The following is a 12,824-nucleotide window of genomic DNA, read 5'->3' as shown; positions in this document are numbered from 1 at the left end:
ATTAGAACTGAGGGTGCAAATTAATCAGGTAGTTAAAAAAAATTTATATTCTCTAAAAAGGTGTAAAGAAATCATACCTTATTTAGAAGGTGAGGCAGATAGCTGCTATACTGTAAAAAGTAATTAATTATGTGTTTTTTAAAATTATTATTATCGTAACTTGTAGATATAGTAATCAGGGAGATAAAATTTTAAATTTTGTGACTATGCCGCTATCAGTAGTATGAACAAGTTTATTTGTGAAAAGGAGGGCTTTTTTCTCGTTCAAACCAAGAAAAAAATCCTTTCTGTAAGGGGGGGGGGGTTGCAACGTTTTCCGTTTTTCCTCATATGGTTAAAGGCATCCAGAACACATGTAACGTCTCTCGTTTTCCCACATATAGTTAAGTGCATATAATAATTTTTTAAAAACTTCGAAAAATCTAAATAAGTTTTAAACATTTTTTTTTTAAATCCTTGTATTGTTGCGTTAAGCAGCCAAGGGGACGGAAGTCCCATCACAACAAATAAATATTCTCATTAAACTTCAAATTAAAATGTAACCTCTTTTAGCAAGAAATATAAACGTTATATCTTACTGTAAGATAATATGCTATTGACAACTAAAAAAAACCCGAGATTTAAAGAATAATTATTCCACGAAAAAAAAAAAAAGAAGCTTTGATCAAAATTAGTACTACTGATAACTTTCAAATTTTGTGCTCAAGATGTAAACAAATATTTATAGAAACAAGAGAATTTAAGAAATACAAGTAATTTAGTTTAAAAACTTAACGTTGCCCAGCAATGAAGTACCTAAACATTTGCTTGTTTAGGAAACATTAAAATCATCATGTGTTACATTTTTTTAAAGAATTAATAATAACTGAAGAAAGAAAAAAATCACAAGAATGAAACTAGTATCGTTGGAAAAGTAAATTTTTTAATTTTAAGATGGTGCAATTCTTTTTGGAATAATTTTCACCAAAGTTTCTGTGGGAAAAAAGCGAAAAATTGGGTAATTTCTGATGACTAAAACCGCAACAGAAATGAAATTAATATCATTTAATTGATAAATTTTATAAATGCAAGATATTTTTGAAAAATATTTTCATCAAAATTATTTCCTTTGAAATAATGATAAAAGGCGAACTTTGGGTTAATTTCTAATTAATTGTATATTGAATTAATTTTTGAAATTTGGAAAGCAGTTAATATTCTTTTTCTTGTTTTAAATATTAAGTGTGCAAAATTTGGTTGAATTCGATCCAGTTGTTATCTCTCACATAAATAAATTTATTTCATTGTCCCATTTGATAAAGAAAAATACTTGGACGAAATTAAAAATGCGTCGAAAATAACGTTTGCCTATCTTTAAATTTCAATCCATATTTGTTTTTTCAGTAAAAACTTTAATTTGGGTTCCTATTTCTGAAATTTGTAATATCCCTTTTTATATTTTGAATGATAATATTTATTTTCACTTTTTAATTTCAGAAACAAATCAAATACTGTTACTGAAGTAGACTTTCCTTAAATTTGAAATCTTCGTTTTAATAATCTTACATAAATTTCATTTTTATTTTAAGTATTGGCCATATAGAGACCAGCTGGTTCGCCAGGAATAATGTTTTTTAAATTTTTCAATTAAATATTTATGTATATTCGTCTTTTAATAGGCTCTTCAGCAAAATATTTTTAAGCTTTAATTTTCGATAGCCACATAACTCATGTTATTATAGAAGCCTTATGATATTTTGTTCTTTGTACTATTTGCTGTCGACTGCCGTAAGATTTAAATTTGAATTGAAAAGCTAAAACTCCGATAAATACGCAAACTTTTTTGCTAAAACCAAACATATTTTTAAAAAATATCACTACAGAAAATCGAAGCCTTTTGCAATGTAATTTTATGTATATCACAGAATTTTAAAAATAATTTATGCAATATTTTAAAGAATTATTCAATAAAAATTTATCTGATTCATCATAAAATTCAGTTTACATTCAAAAATATTTAAATGCAGTAAATAATATTTTATTTTATTTTAATCAATAAATGTATTTTTGAAAACAACTATGAAGTAAACCATAAATCATATCTTGACAATTTAAGGTTTCAACCTTCTGAGATAAAGCCTGCACGAGTTTTAAGGCTTTGAATATTATTATTTTAGGACAATCAACAACTTCATTATTTCAGACAATGAGTCTTAGCGCTGATTGGCGCATTTTCTTCAAGATAGTCGATGGAGAGGTCTTAAAATTGTGCATTTTTATAGAACAGAAACATTAAAATTTTATAGCTCATTCAGTTTTAACTGCAATAGAATAGAACATTTTTATTTAAAATATTAGTGTCTCAAGAATATTTTATTAATTATGACACACAGAACAGAGGATCTGAATAAAAATTTTAAATTCACATCTAATCAGAACATTTATTGATTCAAACTACATTATATATATATTTCATTTAGACCATTTTTATTACATATGTATGCTAATTAAACACTTTTAGAAATCAGCAGCTGGATACTGATTAGAGTGGATATTCTGTACGTATTAAATTATGTATGCCTTAACTTCTTCAAACCCGACATTTAAAAAACTGGTTTAAAAATTTGATTTCAAGATCTTTTACATATGTTACATCTCAATAGTTAGTGGAAAAAAATATTTGTTGATCAAATAATTTTAAGGTACACATATGTGTACCTCAGGTCTTAAGAAGGTTAAGATCAGGTCTCAACAAAAATCAATTTTCCTGGTTATTTAATAGCTATACTTTTTCTATTCTAAGGCCTTATAAATGAAAAAAAAATACAAAATTTATTATATTAATAATCAATTAAACCTTATTTCGAATGAAATTTCATTTTTTAAAAAATATTACATAAGTAGATACTGCATTTTGAGCACTTGACTCTTCTCCTAAATTTACATCTTCGATACTTGCATTTTGATACATACTTATCGTCCATGTAATGTTGTAGATGACTTGACATACTATCTAGTCATTTCTTTTTAATTGGGAAGGAACAATTTTTCTTGCTCTTTTAGAGGTATTTTCATTAGATTTTGGTAATGAAATCTCCAATGGTCTTTCAGTTACATTTCCATCATTTGATGATCCTTCTTCTAATAATTTGTTTTCATTCAAAGATGATTTTTTACTTGTTCTTGGTTTCCTTTCTTGCTGATGATGAGAATTCGCTCATATTTCAACAGGGACCGAATTATATGCATTCGAAATTGCAATAAGGTCATAACATTTTCGGCTTCATTCCTGACAGCTCTGTTTGTCGCTTTGCAACCATTTTATAGTATATCAAGCAATTGACAACTACTGAATCTACAAAATGCGTGAATGCTCGCGTCGGTCATTTTTTGTAATTACAGTAATATGCAAAATAATGGTCGATGCCTCCCATATTATATGCTTTTACAATAGCAGATAATTTTACATCAGCTTTTTGGTTCAATTATTTTTACTGTCTTCTGCCTATTCCAATTGGCTCATTACCTATACAAGTGGATAACAGAGTCACTTATTTATTATCTTTCTACTTGTCAAGGCACATTTGACTATTGTCTGTGACCCATTCATCACATTTGCCAGGTTTCATAATTTTCGATGCATGAGAAATTCTACTGCTTCCCCTAAAATCACTTTCTTCTAAAAGTTCAATAACCTCCTTTTGAGTTAAAGTCACTTGACGTAAAAAAAAAAAAAAAAAAAAAAAAAAAATATATATATATATATATATATATATATATTATTAGCTTATAAAATTCCGTATATTCCACACATGATGTCGGATTGAAATAGCAATTACTGACTACAAGGCAGCTATAAAATTAAATTTCTTACTAAAGTTAAAAAAATAAATATTTTTAAATTGTTATCTTATTATATTACAGAACATAAGAATTATTTATTATAAAAATGATATACAATATATTCAACGACACGAAATGACAATTTGGAAACAAGCGCTCAAAAGATAAACAGGCAATGGATCGCAAGCAGTCAGGAAATGGGTGCGAAAACGCCTGAGGTACACATATGAGTACCTTAGTTAAATTTGTATTTTCATCGATTCTATTATAGATAGCAAGATATAATTTGGTAATGACTTTAACCAGACACTTCGTATTTTATAAAAAATATTCAAGCAATATTTTAATAATAAATATTAAAAAAATGTACTTATATTTGCTGTGTTTTCTGTTCAACGCCATTTTCGTTATGTCTCTAATTAATAGTAATGGATACGAAAAAAAATATCGAACTAGAGTACTATTTAGGGGTGCAAAATGGAAGCTACATTCATAAATGTTGAAATGCATGCAATATTTCGACAAAATTTTACTTTACCGGATAAGAAAAATGAAAAAATTGCAAGTACACATATGTGTACCTCAGGACTGAAGAGGTTTGAAATAAAACTGAATTTTTGAATTAACAATATAGATATTTTGGAAAAGTCACAGAAAACTTTTCCTTAAATTTATTTTTTTAAGAAAAGATCATCGATCAGTTTTAGATCATTTCATACAAACACATGCTAAAAATTACACTTTTCTAGGTGTAATTTTCAGTAATAGTTAACTTATTTTTTAACTTGGGTTTTCGTCAACGTGATGGCAACACACTGATAAAAGCTAATTTTTTCACAAGCACTCATAACATGCTTAAGCAGATTCATTTTTTCTGAATTCCTTCAGCAATTTCTTCCTTTTGATTCATTTTTTCCCCCTTAATACATCCGGTAGACAATCTTTACGATCATGTTTTCGATCTATCGTATTCAATGTCTACGAAAAGTAAGACAAAAAAAAAAAAAAAAATCTTTTCACTTCTCGAGAAAAGTATGCACTTTATAAGGATTCGTTTTCAAAAGTAAGCAATTTTAAAGTGCTTAAAAGTGGTTTTCAAATTTAAGCACTTTTCATGACGCTATGTACCCTGATAATAAGTGCGCATCGTAAGATATTTTTTATCTTTAATACTAAATGGAAGTATGCTTACCACTTCCAGTTTGACCTGAATGATCTTCAAGAAATGTATTTATCTCCTAAATTATAAATCAATCCTCCTAGTTTACTAAATCAATTAATTAATTACCAAAATCTTCATGGATTTTTTTTACAAGATCATTTTCTTACAATAAAAAATGATTTAATGAAGTTATGTCTCGTAAAGTATTTTAAAAAATGACAGAAATAAGATATTAAATCCCTTCATACAAATTATTTAATATTAAATATTTTTGCGAAGCAGTAGTGCTTTCTCCTTATGGCAAGTAATCGAAAAAGAATATTAAAAGTACAACACATAATTTCATTCTATATATGATCCGTTAAGAATATTTGTGAAACCACGAAATTTAGCTGTTACAAAGGATTATTTTGTTTAAAATAATGATGCCCAAAGCTTCATAACTCGGTTAGTTTCGGTTTTTAATTTGTGATTTTTTTTCTCTTCACAATGTTAGCGCATGAAGAAAGTTCGAGGCAGTGATTAATAATACCGGAGAACTGCATAAAAATTTAGATTTCACAACTCTTTCAATAGTTTGTTTACTGACTGAAACAAAATGAAATACAAATCTTTACATTCTTTAAAGTATTTTTCGAATAGAATGTTTAGAAGTTAGTTATAGGTGACGATTACAATAGGTACCTTGTATATATAAGCTTTGATCGAAATTCCGAACTTTTATACATTTCAAAATTTGTGGTCTACGCGACTTTAATGAGTAACATACAAACAATATGAGTGATTATGTAGTCGAAAGTATATAGCAAGAATATAAGTCTGAGTAATTCTACTCTAACTTGATAAAAACTTAATTTAAATTCATTATGTTTACAATTATAGTTGGAAGGTATTATTTTAAAAAATCTACCACAGTTCAGTTTTACTTTCTAAGAAAGACTAAAGTAACTAAGCATAATAGCCATAAAATAAACATACACAAATAGTCCATTATTTAAAGCATTGAACATATTAAGTAGCAAAATTAACAAATATATAACATACCTGCAATCTTGCATTCAAAATACTACTAACTTCCTTGGAACTGATGTAAGCTTTATATAAGTTTTCTTGATGTTCAGTTAGTTTACAAAATAGAACCTAAAAAAAGCAGACAAACAAGTTTTTAATTTAAAATTTAACAATTTTAGGAACTGTGAAAACCAATAACGAATCTTAATACTCTAAAATCACTATACCTGCTCATTTTTATCAGGTAAGTTTATACTCATTTTAACATCAGATTTCATTCTACGTAATAAGTATGGTTTTATTGCATCTCTAAGTACAGTAGCACATTTGTACGCAGTCTGAACCTGCAATGAAATAATGAGAAAGAAAAAATAATCCCATAATTAAAACATTCATCTCTTAATTTTACTATATTAAACATCAACCCATAGAAAAAAATATTTCAAACACATTTCATAAAAGAAAAGAAAAAATGTTTCATTTCAAATGTTGACCTATATTTTGAATGCCGGCAAAATGGAAAAATGTTTTGATTCATTTACAGATCAAAATTTGTTGTCCAAGTACAGATGATTTTAAATGTCTAAAGTACACTTGACCCAACAGCGAAGCTTTTAAGTCTATTTCTGTTTAGTAAATGTTCTTTCCTAATAAATTTCATTCAAAATCTTGTATAGGAAATCTTTAAAAACAAACATATATGCATGTTATAGCCTTGCATTAAGACAAAGGAAATACAAAATCAATTTAAATAATATCATGCAATCAAAATATATGTCAATAACTAAAACTGTTCTGACTAAAATTCAAATAAAAATGATAAAAAAACATCAAAAAAATCTACAACATGTGATCTAAAATGCATAATTCTTAAATAATCAATAATATAATTCAAATAAAAGCACCTATTGTTATGAAAACCAAAACATAGTTTAAAATAATGCCTATATTATATATATATATACTAGCAGACCCGGCCACTCGTTGCTGTGGCTAAGGTTTTTGTTATATTACATAGTAGTAAACTATTCAAGGGAAACGGTAGGAGAACACCAGTCATGGGGACCACCATGCTTTTTTACACAGATGCCATTTGTAAAAAAAACATGGGAACCTCCATGATTGATTTTCTACTACCGTTGATATTGAGCAAAAATCAATACAAAAAAAAATTTTAATTTCTTTATTTTTTGTTTTCAAGTTTGTAACAAATGAGTACATTACAAAGTTGTTAGTAAAAAACACGTAACACTTAAACTTATAAATGAGGTAGGTAGGGCAGATAGTTTTAAATCTTTTATTAATGTTTATTAATAAAAGATTTAAAACTATCTTAATGTTTATTATTTTGAATTATAAATACTTTTAATTTCAATTTAATTTAGCACTAATCGGTGCACAATATTTTTGGTTAACCTGTCTTTAGCTAACTCAAATAGATTTGACGGTTTTCCTACACGTGAACATGCAACATATAGTTGCCCATGAAAAAAACATGGATTTTCCAAATCTAAACCACAAATGGACATTGTTTGGCCTTGAGACTTATTTATAGACATGGCAAAAGCTAAACGAATTGGAAACTGTAACCTTTTGAAGGGTATCGTAGATTCTGATGGTATCATCGGAACACGTGGCAACAGGACCACTTCTCCTTTAAACTTTCCAGTTAAAATGATAGCTTCAAGTATATTTCCGGTGATCTTTTTGATGACTAAACGCGTACCGTTGCATAATCGAGATGGATTCAAATTACGCAGGAGAATAATAGGTGAACCAATCTTTAATCGAAGGTTATGTGGTTAATTTCGCCAACATCAACATTTTTGGCTGCTAAAATAGCCCGATAACCGAGCCAGTTATGATTCAAGTAATTACTCTGTATATCCGGAAAAATACTCTGAATCAATTCATTTTTCCCTCAAGAACAGTGCAGAAATTGTCTGGCAGTTTAATGCATTGCGTATTTGGTTGCAGTTCTATTTTACCGTTCCCAATATCTAGTAATTGTTCAGAAAATATTTGTGCTGATGGATCATTTTGCAATTGTACGCGCATGTTTATGGCCAATCGAAGTGTTTCAACACTTCGCCATAAGAATGATTGTTTTAAACATGCATTTTAATTAAAGATTGTTGAACAATGAAGCACTAATAATTAAAAAGCAAGAAGAATTGCACTGTATTACTTTTACTATAATATGAATTCAATTTATACTTCAGTCTAAATAACACGTGGTCGGCTATGCTAATACCAAAAATTGAAAAAGTAAGAACAACTGAATTTCATTGTATTGCGTTTACTACGAAATAAATTTAACTTATACTTTAGCCTCAGCAACACGTGGTGGTTATGCCATTAAATTGTAGCTTATGTGAAACGTTGGTACTTTTAACACAGCGCCGGTAACAAATGTTATTGCCGTACAACATTTTTCTTAGTAAACAGTCAAATAAAGAATCGGAATTCATTCAAAACGAAAAGTAATAATTATCCGTGTGCACCTCCAAGTATTTTTCCAAACTTCTTTATAATTAAAAAAAAAAAGCAGAATTTTAGTATGTTATATTAATCAGTGATCCGTTAAAACGTTTGTAATTAATCATTTTCAAATAAAATATCTTATTTCTGAGAATTGCCACCGTGCACAGTAATACAAAATTCAAACATAAGATCGTGATACTTTATCCGTTGCAACGTATCAAATTTATTGTATGCATTAAAAAATAATTGTGGAAAATGATATCTTATTCCTCAGAAACGTTTTCGGATAGGATCATAAATAATTCGAACATTCGGATTCGAAACGTAACGCAAATGCGTGAGTTTCTCTACGCCAGTTGGGGTAACGCTATGCAGATTAGAAATTTTTAATTTCCTTTATTCTGTTTTATTTTAATTTAAAAGTACTTCAGAATGAATCTGAAAGATCGATTCATTAACAATGTTTAATTTTAAATGCATCAAACATTAAGAAAATAAATAGAATCGTTTTAAATAATCAGCCGAAAATTCTTAAGAATAGCCTCATGACTTTTGGGGGAAAAAACTGAAGCCGTACTCATTAATAGAAATAAATAGAATCGTTTTAAATAATCAGCCGAAAATTCTTAAGCCTAGCCTCATGACTGTTGGGGGAAAAAAACTGAAGCCGTACTCATTTGGCGGTGGGGAAAATGAAACGATTTTTTTGGCGGGAAAGTTAGTATTTAATTAATAATTAAAATTCTAATTAAAAATTCAAAAAAAGGGCTATTCTATCTTTTAAGTTAGATCAAACTGCACACGGTGTGCAAATTTGATTAAAATCGGTTAGGTAGTTTAGGAGTCCATCGCGGACAAACAACGTGACACGTAATTTATATATATTAAGATATATATATATATATATATATATATATATATATATATATATATATATATATATATATATATATATATGTAAGCATTATTTTATGTGAAGCAGGATGCAGTTTTGAAGACAGTGAAAAGACTTTTTACATTTTAAAATTAATTTTAATATCCCGGGAAAGCATAATTATTTACAAGCAGAGACGCGGACAAGACGTCCGCCACAGCGCAGAACAAAAGCCGAAGTGGGGAAGAAGGGCGAAATAAATTATTCCTCATCTTATATAACCTGAGATTTTGATAGGGAAAATATTTCTTTACAGTGCTAATATATTATTATGATTCTGATAGGGATTTCTGACGCATGTCAATCACAAGTAAGGGAAACATAGGGATCTTTTAAAAAGAATGTGCTTACTGGACAGTTTTTTACCCCTTCACGCGGAGCGTGTGAAAGTGTCACGTTTAGCCGATTCAGCAATTTTATAAAGCTTCTCTTGAATTAATTAAGTAGAGAAAGTGGAATTGGATCAAGAAATAAGAGAATATTTTTAGAATGAAGTTACTATGGGCTAAATTAAGATAAAATCTTGGAAATTATTTAAATTGAAATTAAGAGTTTAAAATATCATTATATTTTTCCCCCCACCGCAAGACTTGGAAGTATGTCGGGGCCCTCGACATACAGCCTTACCTTATGGTGGTGGTCAAGTAAGAAAAATTAAAATTTAAAGGCATATTAAATGTGATAACAAAGTTTCCCGTATATATATTCCTTCACATTATATAAACATTAATACAGAAATCCCATTCATCAGTTTATATTAGAAGTATAAAAAAGACCAAGAATTATAGTTGAGAAAATATTTTATAAAAACCTTAATAATCAACAGTAATAACAAAATATTAAAAAATTTAAATGATTTAGTGCACAAATGTATTCTTGTTATTATTCTGTAGTTCACTTTATTTGGTGAAAATAATCCACCAGGCTTGCTTATATTATTCTTAAATTCTAGACAGTCTGACTCAACAAAATTATTAATTTAGAAATAAAGTATTAAATTATTAAATATAATATCAATATTACGATTTCACCCAAATGAAATATCAGAATTGTTATGATTTTAGGTAAAGTAATTTAGCTGTAAATAAAACATAAGATTCAAAACTTCAGGTAAAACTTGGATATGAAAATAACACATGAAGAGTTAAAACATTTCATATTAAACACTTGGAACAGAAACCATAAATATAAGATTCAAAAATATGTAATGAAATTCTTGGAAATGTAAATAAATGTAAGATTCATGTATTTCAAATAAATCATTTGGAAATGATAAGAATAATTTCAAAATTCAAAAATATGAAATGAAAAACTTGAAACTAAAAATAATAAATGCAAAATTCAAAGATGTCAAACAAAACACTTGTGAATGAATGTAACGAACACAAGACTCAAAATACTCTTATAATATCGTGGAAAAAAATATGTAATATAAAAAAATATTTGTATTTTGTAAAAAACAAGTATTTGGACACAGCGATAAAGGGGGCAGCTCAATAACTGTCAGAGGTGCAAAATTTTCCCATGAGGTATACACTACATTGGTCTAATTATCATGTGCCATTAATTATTAAGTATATAAGAATCTTGGTATGTTACTTTTTTCGTTCACAGGGTCTGTATGCATAATTTTTAAATAATAATTAGAAAAAATTTAAAAATTCAATGTTTTAAACTAAACTTATGATATTTTGAATAATAATATAAAAAGATTATTTGCAATTATACTATAATAGAAAAATGCAATTTAAAATCAAATCAAAAGTACAGAATATAAATTTTGAATTTCATACGTTGAGTCAGTTGATGGAGGCTTTTTTTAAAACACTAATCACTTTTTGAAGAAGAATCACTTTTTAATTAATCACAAAAAGGCAATTTTGAGCAATGGAACTAGCATTGTAGACTACGGCAGGTCACGGAAAGCTGTTTTTATATTGAAATGATAATATAACAAGGAAATGACGTCGAGATCTGGATTATTTAGCACAGGTAAGGAGCCAGAAATTTTTTATGATGACAAGGAGCCCCAACTCCTTGAAGATATAAGGAGCACGCATATGACGAAATGGAGCACAAACACAAGGGCATTAAGCAGCAGTGTCGGATGAAGTCACAGGTTATGGAAGGCATAGGATTCAACGGGAACTGGACCAGACCCTGGACTACGGTTTCCGTGAAACGATGTGGCCGGAGACAGCCGAAGGAGACGGCGGTAAAAGAGCACCTCCACGGAAACATCGCAGCTGGGCGAACCTGGACCGAATCAGTTATCTTTGGAGCAAACTGCGGAAGCGCAATGCAACGAAGATGTCTTCTGACCAGCGGATTTAATTTTAATTCTTTCAGTTCATTGGACAATTTTTCACACGCAACTATCCTTGTCGACTCTTTAATATGTAAGCATTATTTTATGTGAAGCAGGATGCAGTTTTGAAGACAGTGAAAAGACTTTTTACATTTTAAAATTAAATTTAATATCCCGGGAAAGCATAATTATTTACAAGCAGAGACGCGGACAAGACGTCCGCCACAGCGCAGCACAAAAGCCGAAATGGAGAAGAAGAGCGAAATAAATTATCCCTCGTCTTATATAACCTGAGATTTTGATAGGGAAAATATTTCTTTACAGTGCTAATATATTATTAAGATTCTGATAGGGATTTCTGACGCATGTCAATCACAAGTAAGGCAAACGCAGGGATCTTTTTAAAAAAGTATGCTTACTAGACAGTTTTTTACCTCTTCAAGCGGAGCGTGTGGAAATGTCGCGTTTAGCCGATTCAGCAATTTAAAAAAGTTTCTCTTGAATTAATTAAGTAGAGAAAGTGGAATTGGATCACGAAATAAGAGAATATTTTTAGAATGAAGTTACTATGGGCTAAATTAAGATAAAATCTTGGAAATTAATTAAATTGAAATTAAGAGTTTAAAATATCATTACATATATATATATATATATATATATATATATATATATATAGGCATTATTTATACTATCACTTGCAAACGCCCTATGTCTCTCTCTCTCTCTCTCTCTCTCTCTCTATATATATATATATATATATATACGGGAATGGAGCATTTGCGCTCGATAAATTATTCCCTACCCCTGTCGCATCGTAGGTTTACTGGAATTTGGACTTTTGGCAAGAAAACTTGGCGCGGGTGACGGTTTTTAGTTTTCCATAGCTGCATTTCCGGTCGGGCTAATTGGTGATAATGGAATGGCGATAATTTTTGTTAAAATTTTATTTAATCTTTCATTTATGAGATCTTGTACATACATTTATGTTATTAATATATCTTGCAATAAATGATAATTAATTCTATTATTAATAGAAAAGTAAGACTGTTTTTATTAGAAAAATAAATAGCGGAATTAAATGCATTTCAAAAGAAGCAAGATAT

General features: G+C 28.8%; 1 protein-coding gene across 2 annotated transcripts in view; it reads right to left on the bottom strand.

Annotated features, from left to right (window-relative positions):
* The window catches only part of LOC129960511 (DNA excision repair protein ERCC-6-like), a 193,959-nt gene that overhangs the window by 72,261 nt on the left and 108,874 nt on the right, over positions 1-12,824 (bottom strand). For both annotated transcript variants that reach the window (XM_056073988.1, XM_056073987.1), the window contains 2 exons: positions 6,223-6,339; positions 6,029-6,124 (listed from right to left, as the gene is read on the bottom strand). In XM_056073988.1, the coding sequence (XP_055929963.1) occupies positions 6,029-6,124; positions 6,223-6,339 (213 nt within the window). The remainder of the gene's footprint in view (positions 1-6,028; positions 6,125-6,222; positions 6,340-12,824) is intronic.

The sequence above is a fragment of the Argiope bruennichi genome, chromosome X2, assembly GCF_947563725.1.
Source record: "Argiope bruennichi chromosome X2, qqArgBrue1.1, whole genome shotgun sequence".
NCBI lineage: Eukaryota > Metazoa > Arthropoda > Arachnida > Araneae > Araneidae > Argiope > Argiope bruennichi.
This window is presented reverse-complemented; position numbering and strand designations above follow the sequence as displayed.